The sequence below is a fragment of the Gambusia affinis genome, linkage group LG07 (genome assembly GCF_019740435.1).
Source record: "Gambusia affinis linkage group LG07, SWU_Gaff_1.0, whole genome shotgun sequence".
NCBI lineage: Eukaryota > Metazoa > Chordata > Actinopteri > Cyprinodontiformes > Poeciliidae > Gambusia > Gambusia affinis.
In genome coordinates, this window is record NC_057874.1 from 19,750,479 (window position 1) to 19,767,880 (window position 17,402).

The window sequence follows — 17,402 nt, forward strand, 5'->3', positions numbered from 1 at the left end:
CTTCTGCCCAGGTCCCTCTTGAAAATGAGATCCGCAATTCAATGGGGTTTACCTGGCTAAATAAAGGGAAATTTTAAAAAAAATTAAAAAAGAATTTTTCAAGCCTAGTTTTTAGTCGCTTACAAACTTTAATCTTAAGAAAAAACTGTGCAAAGATAAAATGATGGTATAATGGTTCCTTTCCGACTTGGTAACATATTCTGAGTCTAACGTGCATGTGTGGAATTTTGTTGGAGTGCCTTTGTGGGTCTGCTTTGGTTCATCCCCAGCCACATATGGTGGTAATCTTCACTGCTTCTTGAATTCAACGAGAGTTGCAGTAAACAACCTGCTGGCACTAACCCCCACGCTTTTGTCTAATCCACACTTTGTTGTTTCAAATATGATGATGAATCACAGCAGCAGAAAACAGACACACATACACACTTTAAGAGATGTGCCTCCAGAGTAAAGCTTGAGACCCTAGGATTTACACTGTAATATGAGCTTCAATATCTTTAATGCAGAAGTTCTCAAACAGATTTTTATGATCAACTTTGAGATTCGTTTAACTGAATAATTTACTGAACCATAATCTATAATAAACCTGCAGATTAATGACACATGTAAATTTGCTTCAGGAACGTTTTCTTCCAGACATCTGTTCGCTTTAATGAAAGTTTCTTTAAAATACATTCAATTTTGCTCAAGCTTTCCATGGAAGCCTTGGCTAATACCTCCATCTACTGGAGGAAAGAGTGAATTACATGAGATCGCAAAAATTTTATTGTAGTCACAGTTTAACTGACTGAGACACCTTTTATTTATACTGGTAAATAGTGCATTAATAAAATGCCGATATGCGTCATGATCAAGAACCAAAAGTAGCTCAATTTCCAATTTCTCATATATTTAGTGTGTCAAATTACATTTGTTTTTGTTTGTCGTTTTATTTTAGAGCGTGAAAGATTTCATTGTTGAGAATATGTTAAACAGAAGACTGTGCAGTTGACAAGTTGCAAAAATGTCACAATTACGTTTCTGTTTATTTACTTTAGATACCAAAACGACTTCTTGAATTAATTTCCCCAAATCCAGAGTGTCTCGATAAGGATAGGGTTTGTACAAGTAGCTTGAGCATTTTTACATTTCTCATGTTAAAACCTTAACTTTATTTATTCACACATAATTTAGTGTGTTAGAAAAATGAGACACATGTATAATTGTGAAGTACACAGCACAGAAATACAGTTTTCAAACCTCTTGACAATACAAAATCCTGGGTGCGTGCCGTGCCGTGGTGGCGTAGGGCCCTTGAGTTCTCGACGCGGCTGTTCGACTCTCGGACCCGACGATATTTGCCGCATGTCTTCCTTCCCCACTTCCTGTCAGCCTGCTTTCATATAAGGGACACTAGAGCCCACAAGATACCTCTTGGAGGGGGAAAAAAAATAATAATAATAATCTTAGAATTCTAATGCGCAAGTACTAATTCCCTTCAGTCGATGTTTTGAAGAACCAGTTTTACTAAAAACAATTATAAATGCAAGTCGTTTGCACTATATCGCAGAAATTTTAACTAATTCTTCATTGGTAAAGAGACCGAGCTCATTCAGATTGAATGGAGGATGTCTGCAAAAATGTTAATACTTTGCCCCAATTTCTCGATTGTATTTAAGTTTGGACTTTGACTGCAGCTTCTCTCAGCTTTTCTTTTAGTATTACTCTTTAGCTGCATCCATCTTCCCAACAAATCTGACCACTACCAGGAGGAAGAAAGGGCATGTAGCATGATGCTGTCATCACCATTTCTTTACCATGGTTAAGAAATGATTGCTTTGTTTCCACCACATACAAGTGTTTTACATATACTTCATAGTAATGCAAAACTTTTGGTGTGTTACAAAAAAAATCTCTGTAAAAACAATAAAGTTGAAATATGACCAAAAAAAAAAAGTCAAAACATTAAACGGGTGCCAATACGTTTAGAGGCAAGATATAGCTATAATTTACAACTAAAATAAATGTTAATTCTCTTAGACAAAATTGTGTATCACCTAATTGTAATTACATTTTGAATTATCATATTTCAGGTCCGGTTGTGAATATTGTTCCCCAAACCAGGTAAAAAATATATATGGTGTTTGGAACAACAACATTTAAAATATCAGTTGGATGAAGTCAAAGCAAAATACTCCAGATTTCTGTTTACTTGGAAGTGGAAACGTCCTGTAGTTATCTGAGGGATAAACATAATGAGCATATCCTATGTTTATTTTGGAGTTCCAACATTTTTATTTGGAATCTAAGTTCTAAACAGTTTGAACATTGAAGCCTTGCAGTTTAAGAAATGAAAGAACAACAGTGTCCAGGTAGGGGGATAAAAGGACGCGGTCTGGCAACCTTCCTACTGTCATATTTTCACCGTGAAGCACGCCTGACGCTGCTTGAAGTTTGAAGCGTTTTTGCTTCTGCAGAAGCGAAACATTAAGCTGACCATGGCAGGAAAGAGAGCGTTAGTTATCCTGTCTAAAGGTGCAGAAGAGATGGAAACTGTGATTCCTGTGGACATCATGCGCAGAGCCGGGGTTCGTTCTGCACAGTTTATGCTATGTGTTAGCATGTTAGCCTGCTAGCATGAAATAACAGGCAACCTTGCTGTGTCGCTACGTTGAATTTTCTGCTATAAATAGCCCTTTAAACATCTGTTAATCACAGTCATAATGAATAAAAGTCACAGAAACTAAATACCCGAGTAATTAAGTTATGAATGCTGCAATCCGCAATTTAATCACTCGCGTTTATTGTTTAGTCAGCTAAGTTGGCTAACTGTGGACCCCATAACCTTTGCAGGGAGTTCAAACGGGGACAAAGATAAATGTCAAAGTCCAACCTCATTTAACCTATAAACTTTATTAATCTTTCAAAATAAAGATTTGTTTAAACCAGTGAAGTCAGGATGACGTGTTGTGATAATCGCCACCAATGACAGGTGGGTAAAAATACCCAGTTATAAAAAATACTAAAGTAACAGTAGCACTATTTTAACATATTCAACAAGACATATGCAGAATTAAAATGCTGTTTCCCTGAAATTCAGATATTTTAAACTAGAATGAAAAAAAAGATATAAATAACATAATTACAAAAGAAATTCACTTTTTTCCTAAACATTTTTTTTTCTATAGAAAACGTTTAAGACTAATACAGTAGGTACATGCATAAATGTTTGAACAGTGTAAAGCACTTCCAGTGACAACATTTAGTGTTTACTCAATTTTCTCAATCTCCAAATGGCACAATAGACTCAGCAGATGGAAAATAGCATAACAACAAAAGTGAGACAAACAAGATGTCTCACTTTTATACAAACTGTATATCTGTGTCTGGTGCATTTTTGGTTAAAATATGTTCATTTAGTGACATTACTTGCAGTAAAAGTACAGTGTAAAAAAAGTACTTCTAAAGTAATTTTTTTCAAAAGTTATTTGATTTAATGTAACTAGTTACTACTCTCGTCTGATGATAATGTGTTCATATCTGTAGATTGCAGTGACGGTTGCGGGTCTGACAGGAAAAGATCCAGTCGAGTGCAGCAGAAGTGTTGTAATCTGTCCTGATGCCAGTCTGGAGGAAGCCAGCAAACAGGTGAGTTTTTTGGTTCTCCAGTAAGCAGTCATAGTGAGTGCCTTGCTGAAGATTTCACAGCTCTTTAACTATTTTACATGTTGTCACATTACAAACAAATCTTCAGTCTATATTAATAAAGTGGAAGGAGAACAATTTCAGCCTGCATTTATATTCAACTCACTTCATTCTAATACAACTAAATAAATTTCAGGGCAGAAATTTCCCTTCGAAAGTCCCCTGCTTGTTGTCTGGCTGTGTGCAATTTAATATGAGTAAAAATTCACCTGTTCTGTGAAGGCCTCAGTGGTTTGTAGGAGAACATCAGTGAAGAAACAGCTTCCCAAAGTCCAAGAAATGGAGTGCCTTGCTGAAGATTTCACAGCTCTTTAACAATTTTACATGTTGTCACATTACAAACACAATCTTCAGTCTATATTAATAAAGTGGAAGGAGAACAATTTCAGCCTGCATTTATATTCAACTCACTTCATTCTAATACAACTAAATAAATTTCAGGGCAGAAATTTCCCTTCGAAAGTCCCCTGCTTGTTGTCTGGCTGTGTGCAATTTAATATGAGTAAAAATTCACCTGTTCTGTGAAGGCCTCAGTGGTTTGTAGGAGAACATCAGTGAAGAAACAGCTTCCCAAAGTCCAAGAAATAGAGCAAAGAGATCATGGATGAATTTCTGGAGAAGTTTAGAGCAGTTAAGTTTATGCTTCAAACATCTAACAGAGGACACTGTTCATAACACGAAGATAAAGAATAATTGCAAATCTGACATGATACTGATTTCTAACTAAACTGAAATGCTCGGTTTAATTAAAAGGTTAATCTGTGAAGCCTATGATAACTTTGGAGGAGTTGCAGAGATCTATAGCTCAGGTGAGACAACTGTTTGTCATTCAGCCCACAACTCTGGCCTTTATTTGATAGTAGTAAGAAGAAAGAGGCCATGAGTAGTCTTGATTGCCGTTTGACTAAAGTTTCACACTTTGGCTCACATACAAATGTGGTGTGTGTTGAAAGCCAACGTTTCACTTAACCCTAAACACACCCCACAGTGAAACTGGGTGATGACACCATCATGCTGTGGGTGGCTTTTTCAGCAGTGACAGAAATGCTGGTCAGAGTTCATGAGAAGATGGATGGAGTTGAAATAAAATTAGTTAGACTTGAGACTGCAATAGAGGGTCACTTTTCATGAGGTTGACAATACTAAATGTAGAGATACATTGAAAGAGTTTAAATCATGATGTACACATGTATTAGAATGCCCGAGCCCTGTTCCAGATGAGGATTGATGGCAAGACTTGAAAAGTGAAAACTTCATCCAATCCGGTTAAAGTTCTCCTTAAAGTAAAAAAATTTAGCAGCTTCTGAAAAAATTGAGCAGCTTCACAAAATCTGAAAAAGCTCAAGGGGTATGAATATGAATATATTATGAATATAAATATAAGGCAGTGAGGCACTATAATATAGGAAACCCTCTCAATTCATTTGTATCTGATATAATAACATGCCTTTGTTTGATTAATGTCCTGACTTTCATTGAGAGGCGTTAACTAGTATGCTGGGGGATGGTTGCTGATCTTGCTGTGAAACTTTATCTGGTTTGGTTTTTCAGGGGCCTTATGATGTGGTGCTTCTGCCAGGAGGAATGCCAGGAGCCAAGAATCTGGCAGAGGTGAGAAAATCTATAGTGGCGCTTTGTTCAAAAGTTCAAAAGAGTTTATTTGTTAAAATAAAAATGGAAATCAATAGCAAGACTAAAGTGACAAATATCTTAATAAGCTTACTCCATAAACTGCTTTTTTAAATTTAATTTTCTGCTATTGACTCAAATTTAATCTGTTTCTGTAGGGGAGGAGATTGATTTTGCTATAATAAATCACTGGAGACATGATTTAATTGTTACAGATGAACAGCAAAGCAAACATACCCAATTCTCAAGAGCTTCAGATGTGACAAAGGATGATCTCAGCTGGTTGCTTTGTGCTTATTTGTACCCAGATGCACTTTTCTCCTCTCTTAAGAACTGCTGTAACCTGATTTCCATGAACGCTTTGTAGCTTCTCACAACTAAATATGTGGATCACTCATCCACCTGTTTAGTCTCTACATTATCCTGTGAAAGCTGCAACCTAGTAAAGTCTTACGAACAAGTCAGAGCATCTGGCTGTTCTAGTCCTACTCTGCATCCCCTGGTTCAGTTTTTATGCTCCTCTAATCTGGAACAAAGTTCAAGACAACTGCAAAAATGCTGAAACACAGTAAAGAATGTAAGTCTGTTGAAATGCAAGAATTTTATATTTACAATAAGCGTATTTATGGAAAGGTTAGACTATATATAAATCTGTGATTGTGCTTTAACATTCTGTGTTTCCAGAGAAATGCTGTTGCATGTGTTAAACATACTGCCACTGTGTGTTAATATAATATAGTCAGCATATACGCAGGACCATCACATGGTCTGCAAATGATTCACTGTGCATCTGTTTTCTTCTTTTTTTTCTACAGTCTCCTGCTGTGAAGGAGGTGTTAAAGGACCAAGATGGCAGAAAAGGCCTGATTGCAGCCATCTGTGCAGGTACAGCTTATGAAAACAAACAAACCTTAATTATACTGGGCTAACCTCTGGTTGCAACCTATGTCTGTGGGTTAAAAACTGTTTGTGATGTGACCTTTGACCTGATCATCATGGTTTTATTCTAATAATGTAGATGTTCTGGAGATATTTGCATGCAAGCAGGTTGCCTCATGTTAGGGTTACTGTATGACTGAGAGATTGTGATACCTATTGAAGTTTTACTGAAAAGCTTTAGAAATTATTGTTCTACAATATGTCAGAAGTGCACACAGCCATCTCACGATGGCAGGGTTTCTAATGTAAAACAAATTAAATCAAGATCAGTCTTTTCTAAACGTTTTGCAGCTTTTATGTGGCACATACTCTGTAAAGCCCATCTGAAGGAAGAAGGTAAATAAAATGATAAAAATATTAGAAAAGTTTGAAAGTTTATTCAGAACCTATTACTGGATATGCTGATGATTGTTTGGCAGCCTGTCTGACCATGTCTTCCTATTAATATTTGGAATAATGTGCAGTTTTTGTGATGCAACCTTTTATCCCAGTTTTTGATGACTGTGTTTAATCTCTTTGGGAATATATGATGTGATAGAAATTTTATTTTGCATCCTTCTCCTGACTGATACCTTTGAGAAATTCGATCTTTGTGATACTTCTAAAACTCTGCAAAATCTGGCTTCATCTCAGAGATGGAGAGATGCAAAGTAAAGTAAAACCTCAAAGGACATTTGAATATGATATTGAGTGGACTGGATTCACTCTAAAATTATAATTTGCTTTAGCAAATGATCAGTTTAAGCATGTCCAGACTTATACAACATGGAGACTATGATATTTTTAATGTTGACTTTTTTACAGAATTTTTATGTTATTTTCAGTTGAATTGTACATTCAACACAAATTGGGGAAGTATTAATTTTTAAAATTAGTTAAGTCAAAGCACTTTAAAAGGGATGTTCAAGGGATTTTTTTAGTTTTAAAACAAAAAAAAAAACACAACTCAAAATATAAAATGTGCTGCACTTAAAATTGTATTTTGTACTTTTTCTATACTACTGACAATTTACTGGGTTTTATTTTTGTGAAATTGCAACACTACAAGTCTATCCGTTTCTGTGACTTGTCCTTGACAATGTCTTATTTTTGAACATTGATGAAACAGTAGCAGACAGAACAGATATTCTCCTGTACTTAAGATGGCTTCTGCCTGAAAGTGTGGAGTAACATCTGTAAAAGACATTGAGGTGATATGATGGGAGAGACTTGCAATGCCACTGAAGTTAACAGAGACATCCTGTCTTCTTGGATTCAACTGAAAGCAGCACAGCTGACGAGACAGCTGTTTCCCCTACAGACAGACAGGAACCAAAGATTAACCTGGGACTTATTGTTCTGGATCTGAAATTAGGGGCTTTTTGATAAACTATCTCTGTTCCCTAATGTCACACTTCATTAACTTGTGGTCACTGGCGAACCTCCCCTGCCCCCCCGTGGCAGACAAGTAAAGGTTGCACATATGTTGCTGTCCCTGAAAAGACCAACAAGCACTTCGATTTTATCTGACAGCCTTCCAGGGCAGAGACAGGACGCAGGAAAGATGTCTCAAACAGGGACAGTAAACCGGTGCGGCAAAGTGGATTGAAGGGTGTCCTAAATATGACTGGAATCCTCTCAGGAATACACGCCTTAATGAAACAGGGAGAGGGTGCATTATGAGATGAACATCTGTTTTTTTTTTTTTCCTTGACGCAAGGAGTGGATAAAGAGCTTCAATTGACAATATCTCTTATTCATCAGAAAGTAAATTATTTGAGAAACTCTTTCTCTGCATCTGCCATGCTGTTAGTTTCTGTACCCAGACTGGCGTCCTCCGGGTGGGGACTCGTAACAGGAGTAGCTTGACTTTAACTGGGAGTCTGCTGTTTTGCCAGTGGGAAACTGTAATCTTGAGACAGCACGGGAAGGCAGCCAAAGCACCGGGATCAATAACTTTCTATTTATTAACAGTTTTTGGATGAGCTCACAGCAACGCTAGGGCATTACCAAAGTTAATGCAGCAGAAGTCAGCGTCCTCGGCCTCTCCTTTTGATTTCCCTCCCTTTCCAGAGTGCTGCAGAGTCTTTGGAGAGGAGCTGAAACTGTATACTGTGTGAGTGTATTCTTAGAAACAATACAAAGGTTGAGGACACCTTCAGGACACGTCGTTATCAGATATTGTGTCATTCATTTATTATTAACCAGAATATATAAAAAGATTTTCTAAAACTGATAAATTTGGTTATTTTCATATTCTTTTTTGTGTACAAGTCTAAAAGCTTTTAAACGTACTTAAACCAGCTTGGCTCTTCTTCAGGTCCGACCGCTCTTCTGGCTCATGGCATCGGTTACGGCAGCACAGTCACCACACATCCTGGCATGAAGGAGAAGATGATGGTTGGAGGTAAAAACATTGTTGACCTTGATCAGTTTGCAGTACCCCTCAAAAGTTTTGATTCCCCTTAAAAATGTTCACATTGTTCATTTTACAACAAAAACCTTCAGTGTATTTTATATGTATTTTATGTGAAAGATTAACACAAAATATTCCATCATTTTAAAGTGGACTTTTTTTTTTTACAAATAATATTTCAAAACTGTGCTTTTGTATCTGCCGCCCCTGAAGGGATGTTCTGTAGAATCATATTTTGCTGCATTAATAGCGCCAAGGTGTTTTGTTTTTTTTGTTTGGCTCTACTAGCTTTTCACATCTAGTTTGATTATTTTATTATTTTGAACATTCATCTCTGCAAAAATGGCTCATACTCTGTCAGATTGCATGGATAGCAGCTGTGAACATCAATTTTCAAGTTTTGCAGATAATCTCAATTTAATTTTTGTCTGGACTTTTCTAAATATATATGCATGAGCTTTGATGTAAACTATTACCAGATTCTGTTTTGTGTAGGAATCCAAGTCTCATTGTTCTTCCACTGAAGTTATGCACTTCTTTATGCTGGTGTACAACACAAAATCCCAAAAAAGTATATTGAGGTTTGTGGTTGAAGACATCAAAAAGGTTCACTGTAGCTGGAATTGTACATATCTGTAAAGGACAGCAGGTGGTGCTGTACTAGCTCTTTGATTGTTGAAAGAATCATGTCACTCTGCAGTTGGAGAGCAGAGAACAGCACTGAGGTGAAAGAAGATGCAATCATTTGACAGAACATACTGGAACTAAGCGCGACGAAACAATAGCAGGTTTTATGTTTGTGAATCTGAGCTCACACCGTGCCATCCTAATGGTATTGTTCTGTCTTTTTTAGATCACTATAAATATTCAGAAGCTCGAGTGCAGAAAGATGGGCATTACATCACCAGCCGTGGGCCAGGAACCAGTTTTGAGTTTGCCCTGACGATCGTTGAGGAACTTATGGGGGCTGAGGTTGCAGCTCAAGTCAAGGCTCCTCTCATGATGAAAGACTGACTCTAATGTTCTCTCACCACTCTGGAGAAACTGTGACACCTAAACATCTGGCTTTTTCTATTGCACAGCGTTATTTCTGCAAATAAAAGGAAAATTATCACTGCATAATTACCACAAATGACTTCCACATAAATTTCCCCTGTTTGGTTCGTTGTCTAAATAGCTTCCTCTTTGTCTTGACAGCTTCCATTCTTCCATTGTGCAGTCATTAAAAGTGTAGGTGTGAAGGCTCAGTTTGTCTTGCCTTGTGGTGTGTTGCTGGTGGAGGTCACTTTGACTTGTTTTTACTTGCTTGTTTTTAACGCCTAAATATAGGCTGTATAATGTAACGTATGAAGGAACGCTATTCGGGACGCGGGAAGAGGAATCCAAAAAGACTGGCAGCTGTCCTTAGCCAATGGAGAGCTTTGGCTCGTCTGCAGTTGTGTTTTAAGGGGCCAATAGCACTCCGCTCAGAGCGAGAGGGCGGGGCTTAGACGCGGCGCATGGTAGCTGTGTAAGAGCAACAAAATTCAGAGGGTCTTCACCCCAGCCGAGAAGGAAGAGCAGGATTCTGTCAAAGGTAGGGAGAAAGGTGTTTTCCCTCTATGACTCGCATGTGTTATTCAGACTCCTATAAACGCCACATATGAGTTCAGTCATGTTCAAATCCGAAATTTATTGTTAACGCAGCGTTTGTGACGGTAAGTTCCAGCGAATGGTGTCGAAATGTAGATGAGATCAGGACGTTCCTCCTCACCCCACAGCGACCCGGATAGGTTTTAACATCATTACCATACTCGGGTTGCTGTGTTAGCACTGATTAGCTCGGTCATTGTTCTGAGTGGACCGCATCAAGTTCGTTGAAGTCCAGGCCAAATTTGATTGGCATCATAGCCCGGGGAGAGTAACGGTCGAGCAACCGTCTGTTTCCAGTACACGCTCACAGTTCAGATATGTGTTACCCGTTGAACGCACGAAGCGGCGGCACGTCATATCTTCAACACACTGAGACGTCGCTCTGCGGATGTGAGAGGCGACGTGGAGCCGTCAGTTCCAGAAGCTCTCCATCCTCAGCAGATGCTGTAGCTGCAGAGTGAGGCTGAGCTCTATGATCGCTGCTGCTAATGCAGTGCGGCAGAGGCCAGGTTAGAAGTGCTGTGACATGCAGGCTGAGACGTCTCTGTGTGACACAGGAAGCTCAGTCATATGTCTTGAGATGGAAAAAACTATTCTAACAGGAAAGAGTATAATTCTAAACTAACAGAAGCATTTTCCAACATAACGTGATGTAAAGAGATGTCCTTAGTGATGGGGGTTGTCAAGCTGATGCCTTGACATTTACTTTTGCACCCTCAATAAGAACAGTCAAAGGTGCTATTTTCACTTCTATCTCTTTACATAGTAAGGGAATAACAGCAAGTTCTCTTCTGGTACACTGCGTGCTGCACTTGCAGGGGAAAGATCTAATACCGTGCTCAGACACAGCCAGTTCAAGGCATAAGCAAACCTAGCTGCTGCTTGGGGCCCTCTGTACAGCACAAGTGTAACTCATAAATGGATTCAAAACACAAAAATGAACATGTTAAAATGTTTCTCTTTGGTTATTTTGATTATTTTGGCTGACTACTAATGAAACCCCAAAATTCAGCTTTCCAGAAAACTAAAAAAAGTTATCTGTGTCTGCCTCAACACACATTTCTCAGGTACGACTTAATTAGCAGAGCTTGGCTCCATGATAAGGAGGAAATGTACCTTCTTGATTAAGGTGTGTATGACCAGAGAAGGGTCTAAATTTTCAAGACAGCAGCTTTGTGGACTGGAGTTTGAGACCCCTACTATACATTTTCAATGGTGTTTAGGTCATGTCAGTTTGCAGACTAATCAACCACTGTTATACAATGCTAGGCATTAAGCTAGGCATCTCTACATTTCAAAGTAGAGAAAAATAGGATTTTTCAAGTCCTATTGAAAAATGACATTAGCATGCGGAAAGTACTTATCAGCAGCAAAAGGAGAAGCATGAAGTGTTATAAAATTTTCTGGTAGATGGCTGTGCTGAGTGTGGACTTGATAAATGGCTCATCATGTATTCATAATTAGATGAATGCAATCTACAAGATTTACAAACTTTTGGATTGTAAATCCTCAAGTTCCTCACTTTTTCCTCACTTGGGATTCTATCACTTGATGTAATGTTTCGCAAATCATTATTGCATTCCAAACTGCTTTGTGCATATTGATAATAAAATCAATATGACCAACTCACCAAATATATTATTGGCAAGGAGTTTGAATACAATTTACAAGGGATAATAAAACCAATCAAACATTGAACTCAGGTTGTCCATAGTGATTGCGATATTTCACAAAGGGATTTTGTGATGACATACATCACAACACGACATTGATCATGTAGTTTTAGCCCTTTCAAAATTAGATGCTACACACTATAAAATATATTATCATATTCTGTAACATAAGAATGAGCCTACTTTTAAATTTGCCTCAGAGTTGCATTAATGACAATTTAAAAAAACCCGTTGTATTTCAAAGAACTGACAAAGTATTTACTATAATCACTCGGAAGTAAATCCGCTTGATTGTTACGTCAACAGTAGAGATGCACTGATAAGATTTTTCCTGGCCGATGGTGAATTATTTGGAAAAATAGGCTTTGACCAATTCAGATCTTTTTTTCTCTCTGACAAAAAGCACAGTAGAAAAAATACTGCAATAGAGTTGGTAGTTTTGACTTCAACTAAAATAAATAAATAATGATCTCCCTTATGCTTCAAAACATGATCCTAACATTTGTCAGATTTTTATTATTAAGTTGCACAAAAGTGCGTCAGATATTAAGCTTCTGGTTTAAATGTTTCTATACTATATGAGATAACTGTTTTTTGTGTTTTTGCATTTATTGAAGAGGAAAAAAAGATTTAGTATGTGACCTTGCCAATCAGAGGCCTTTTAAGGAATTTTTTTTCCATCTCTGTTATAACATTACTAATTCAGAATTTTTAAGTATTTCTTTTTCTCTGTGGTGGAGTCACATCCATGCAGAGATCACCAACCACCAAATGGTTATGCTAGAGCAGAATACATTTAACTGGTTTGTCCAAACTTTTCACCTTATTTAACAGAGGTTTGTTTAATAAGTCATTTGACACATCTGTAGATCAAGCAAATGCACTTTATGGGATTAGACCAGTGTAATTGTTGGCATAAAAGTTTATAGGGATGATAAAGGCACATTTAAACAATGAGTCTCGGACTATTTAAAAGAGAAATTTGTGGCGTCTGTGATTGATTGAAGTGGAAGTCAGGCCCCAGATCGAATTGTGCGTTGAGCACTGAACAGTCTTGGGCTGAGTCTGTTTAGATGGTAAACGCTTCTCTCAAGGCATGCTAAACTGACCTGCAGAAACCAGAGGTCATTCAAAGTAGAAAGCAAGTCAGTTGGTTCTTTTACCGGCGTTTACTACCAGAACAGCAAAAAGTCTAAAAAAATACTGTGGTGCTTTACCAATTTCAGTGCATCAAGAGAGGTTGCTCTTGTTAAAATCCCATGATGTCAAAACTACGAAGGTGCACCTGTGTGTGATGATTACCTCCGGCTACAATCTGGAAAGTTCAGCCTAGCTGAGCTTAGTCACTTTAGACAGGGCTATTCCTTACATGTGGAATCATCATTACATTATGTACCCAAGCTCAAGAACTAATCTTTTCCAGGATAAAATGTGAGGATAAATATGACTTTCTTGATGACAACATATAGCACAATCTCATTAATGTGCGTTTTTCTTTCTTTTTTTTTTTCCATTTGGATATTTCTGGAACGTTAACATTTTGCGCTGTTGCACATAACATGCTAGAATTATTCTGCTTGAGCAGCTGTACAGTAAAGAGCTGGAGGCCTGGCTCCCTATTTCTGGATGGGGCAGAAGACGGTAGGTTGGGGGAGGGGTGAGGCTATAGTCTCCGACTGAGTCAGTGGTTTAGCTAATGATGCAATTAGACTGCTGTGTTTTGCATCTCCTGATTAGATCCCTTACTCGCAATGGCCTGTCTGCAATAAAAACAGAAACGGCTCACTTGTTTGTTTTTTTTACAAGCAGTTGGAGTTTTATCATGCAGTAACATGCGTTACATCATAAGCAACACATTAACTGACTTGGCTCTTCCTTTTGAAATGGTATTAACATTATGGGTCTTTTTACATGTTGGAACCACAGTAGCTTTGTAACTGAATGAATCTTCTCTAGGTCTACCTGTTTGTTTGTAACAATTTGTAGACCATTAAGCAAACACTGCAGTTAAACATCAAACTCTTAGAGGTTGGGTAGTTGGTAAGCTGTCCTGTTACCCAAAAGGATGCGCAAGAGAACTCTTACAGATTTGGGGCATCGTCCAACTTAGTGATGAAGGTGTCAATGTCCAGACTTCTTTGTTTTACTCAATTTTGGCAGACATAGGAAATCTTATCTTTTACTGTTGGCCACAGCAATCGTAGTTAGTCCACATTAAGATATTGCCTTTTTTTTGCAACAGCTCTGTTTTCCATAAGAATAATTTTTGCTATTGTCTGTTTCAAGTTTCAAGAAAGGGTCCTGATCAGAATGTGTTTCTGATTAAATATCATGTATTAGATTTCTTGTATTGGAAGTTAATGTTGCTTTATTTCAGTCACAACTGTAGCAACTAGGATACCATAAAGCCAATTCCTGTTAATAATGTTCATAATTCCTGCTTCTGAATCACTGTAACTATAAGTACAGTATTGTGACAAAGGTTTTGTAGTGTCTGTTCAATTTTGCCTATTTCGAGCTCCTTTCAGAACAAGCCATTTTGGGTCACTTTAAAACCAAATAAGCTGTTGGCCACACCCCACTGAATCAGCATTTAAATCTTGCTTGTAAAAATGGCTGCAAACTGCTGTGCACTTATACAGCCATGAAAAGCAGAAGTAGAGCCTCCTGCACAACCAACAAGAAGTGGCTTCTGGATGGCTATTCAACAAAACTCTTTTCCAGCAACCTTTATGCAATCAAATGTCCCGGAGCTCCACTTGGCTTGCTAGGTGACAGGCTGATCTTCGTCTTGGTTGCTAGGTGAGGGACAGTGCTGTCTGACTAGTGACGTTACATTCGGAAGGTTTTTGAAACGGCTCATTTTCCAGATACCAAAATATATTGACTTATTGCCAAAAAATGGCTGGGTGGTATTTTTAAATAGCTTTGGCATACTTTTGAGGCAGAGAGACAAACTGAAGTACAAAACATGCAACATAAAGATTTTTGCATTATAGGTTATCTTTATCAGAACTCAAGATCATATACATCAGTCTGAAAAGACGTAAAACTGGTAAAGCTCATGATCCTGGCTTATTTTCATACCCACTGTTGTAAATAGGTTGTTGTCAAACTGCCAACATGATATTAATGACTGGTTTAAATCATTCATACATTTTGTCTTCAATAAAAATACACATTCTGTGTATGCACACATGACAGCATTACCTGTCACCTAAACCAGACACCAGGGTAAACACTTTATTTTTGTGGATGTCAAAACTCCAACTAGTGTAGTCCCTGAAATGTGTTGACAGCGTCTGTGAATACCCTTTCTTGGCTGTCTTATTTACTGGGTCAGGAGCTAAAAAAGGAATCGTGACTGTGTTAACAAGAAGAGTGAAGCTAAAGGTGAAAGCCTATCTCTGTGTCTTCCAAGATGTGAAAATTACTTGTCTTGTAGAACATTTGGTGTTTAACCTAAACGTTTAAAAATGAATCTGAATGGCCAATGTCATTAAATGAGAAAATCATAAGCAGCTTCACAGGGATGCATTAAACGACAAATTTTTACCGAGTGGAAAAGTACTAGAGAAATGGGTGAATGTCATTTTTCTTTGGGTGACATCACTTTTTTCTCCTCTGCTTAATAAGTTGTCAGAGCTTTATAAGCTTTTTCTTTATATAGCAGCAGAACTGATGGTCTGAGTGTTTCCTAAATGGCTGAGCTGGTTTAAAACATAGCAGGATTGCAAGCACCTGGTCTAATCACAGGTGCATCAGACTTGTCCTTATGCATGTGTCTGACAAACACATGATTTAATCACACACAGCACACAGTGACGGTTAGAAGATCACCTATACTCTTCATATGGAAGATTTATTTATTTTGGGCTTTTTATGATTCATTGGAATAATTCTTTTTCCAAAGTGGAATAATACAAAAAATGATCTACTTTGGTTCACTTTTAAAAATAAGAATTGGGAGCACAGATTTGATTTAAATACAAAACCTTCCTGAATTATACACACAGGTTCAAATATATTCTGCTAATACTTGGTTAAATGCCCCTTTGCAGATTGCAGAGAAATTATCCACTTTCTATCTAAAATTTTCTGGTCAGTTTTGGGTGCATATTAGAATCCTGTTCTTACGAGAAATGGTGGCGCTCATCTAAACCAGTTGGATTCCTGACATGAACATACAGTAGTCCAGAAAGGCTCGGTAGGGTTGTGAACGGGGACATTCCAGCAGCTTCATTTGCCTGGTAGGGCTGCAGTTATTAAGATTGACTATAAAAAGTTGTCGACACCAAATTTTGTAGTTGACACATCCTAAGGTTTGTCTCCATTTTCCTGACAGAACTGCAGGCTGAAGAGTTTTCCTTCAGTGGCAGCACTACTGGAATTCATGAGCATGAACGCAAACACTGCAGATATGTGTGCCAACTCTGGATTGGAAGGTTTTATGGAAGTAAAACCTGCTTAATTTTATGCGCATCACTTCAATCTATAGACATGCATCGGGCATGTTGTGCTGCAGTGCGGCGAGACAGAACTGATAAATGCACTTCAGCTGTGGGTGGGCTAATTCTGTTTTCAGAATCAGTGACACTTAGAAATGGAAGAAATAAATGGTAGAAACCATTTCATCCAGGAAAAGATGGTTGAAATGCATTAAAAGACAAAATTAACACAATATTTTTTGTCATTAATAGTGTTTCTAAACTTCCAAATGACACTGTATGAAGGCTGAACAAGAAGAGAAAAGATCGACTAGACAGTCCAACATCGTCGTGAAGTTCTAGATTAGACGATTTGGAGGACATTTTTTTGAAAATACTTGCTTCTGTTACTTAGTTTTGTTCATATATATATTTGGTCCATGTGTGAACTAATATGACCAATTAGGCCTGTCACGATAGCAAATTTTGCTGAACGATTAATTGTCTCAAAAAACTATTGCGATAGACGATAGTATTGTTTAAAGACCTTTTTACACAGATTTAATGGAAATGACGTAATAATGCATGTGATTTCCTGCCAAAGATGGATGCACTTTATTTTCGAAAGAACACCCAACACTGGAACTTATAAACAAAATAAACAAAACAACCAAAAATAAAAATAAAATTGATTCTCCGTCTCCATTAAATTGATTAAACCAATCTTTCTCAAACTGGTGCAGCAAGCTTACCAAAGGATTGTGTTAAAAATAATAATGGATAATTGAGTTAAGACAATTTATACCACAGCAGATACAGAAAACTACAAATGAAACAATTCAATCATATAAAAATCTATTATCAATCTCTTTATGTTAAATAAATTTTAAAAAATGACATTATTTAAATATTTAGTCATTATTTCATCTATAGTTTGAGTCATGCAGAACTGATGTGTTCGTTTCCATAGCAACGATCAGAAGCAAGACCTTGCACCAGAGCTCCAGTGCGGTCATTGATGAC

The 17,402-nt window shown here is 37.5% G+C and overlaps 2 protein-coding genes across 3 annotated transcripts in view; both read left to right on the plus strand.

Moving 5' to 3' along the window:
* Window positions 1-2,372: 2,372 nt before the first annotated feature.
* On the plus strand, window positions 2,373-9,894 carry park7 (parkinson protein 7). Its single transcript, XM_044123474.1, has 6 exons — window positions 2,373-2,567; window positions 3,526-3,627; window positions 5,236-5,295; window positions 6,129-6,198; window positions 8,552-8,638; window positions 9,501-9,894. Exons 1-6 carry the CDS (start codon window positions 2,478-2,480, stop codon window positions 9,659-9,661), a joined length of 570 nt encoding a protein of 189 aa, XP_043979409.1. The 5' UTR covers window positions 2,373-2,477; the 3' UTR covers window positions 9,662-9,894.
* Window positions 9,895-9,991: 97 nt separating this feature from the next.
* The window catches only part of kcnab2a (potassium voltage-gated channel subfamily A regulatory beta subunit 2a), a 91,360-nt gene continuing 83,949 nt past the window's right edge, over window positions 9,992-17,402 (plus strand). For both annotated transcript variants that reach the window (XM_044123472.1, XM_044123473.1), the window contains exon 1: window positions 9,992-10,223. The gene's annotated coding sequence lies outside the window, so the exon portion shown is untranslated. The remainder of the gene's footprint in view (window positions 10,224-17,402) is intronic.

Bases quoted from the DNA above. Each gene is read 5' to 3' on its own strand.
- park7 (XM_044123474.1), top strand. From the start codon at position 2,478: ATGGCAGGAAAGAGAGCGTTAGTTATCCTGTCTAAAGGTGCAGAAGAG. The intron at 2,568-3,525 runs GTTCGTTCTGCA...TCATATCTGTAG, and splicing joins ACATCATGCGCAGAGCCGGG to ATTGCAGTGACGGTTGCGGG. The intron at 6,199-8,551 runs GTACAGCTTATG...GCTCTTCTTCAG, and splicing joins GATTGCAGCCATCTGTGCAG to GTCCGACCGCTCTTCTGGCT.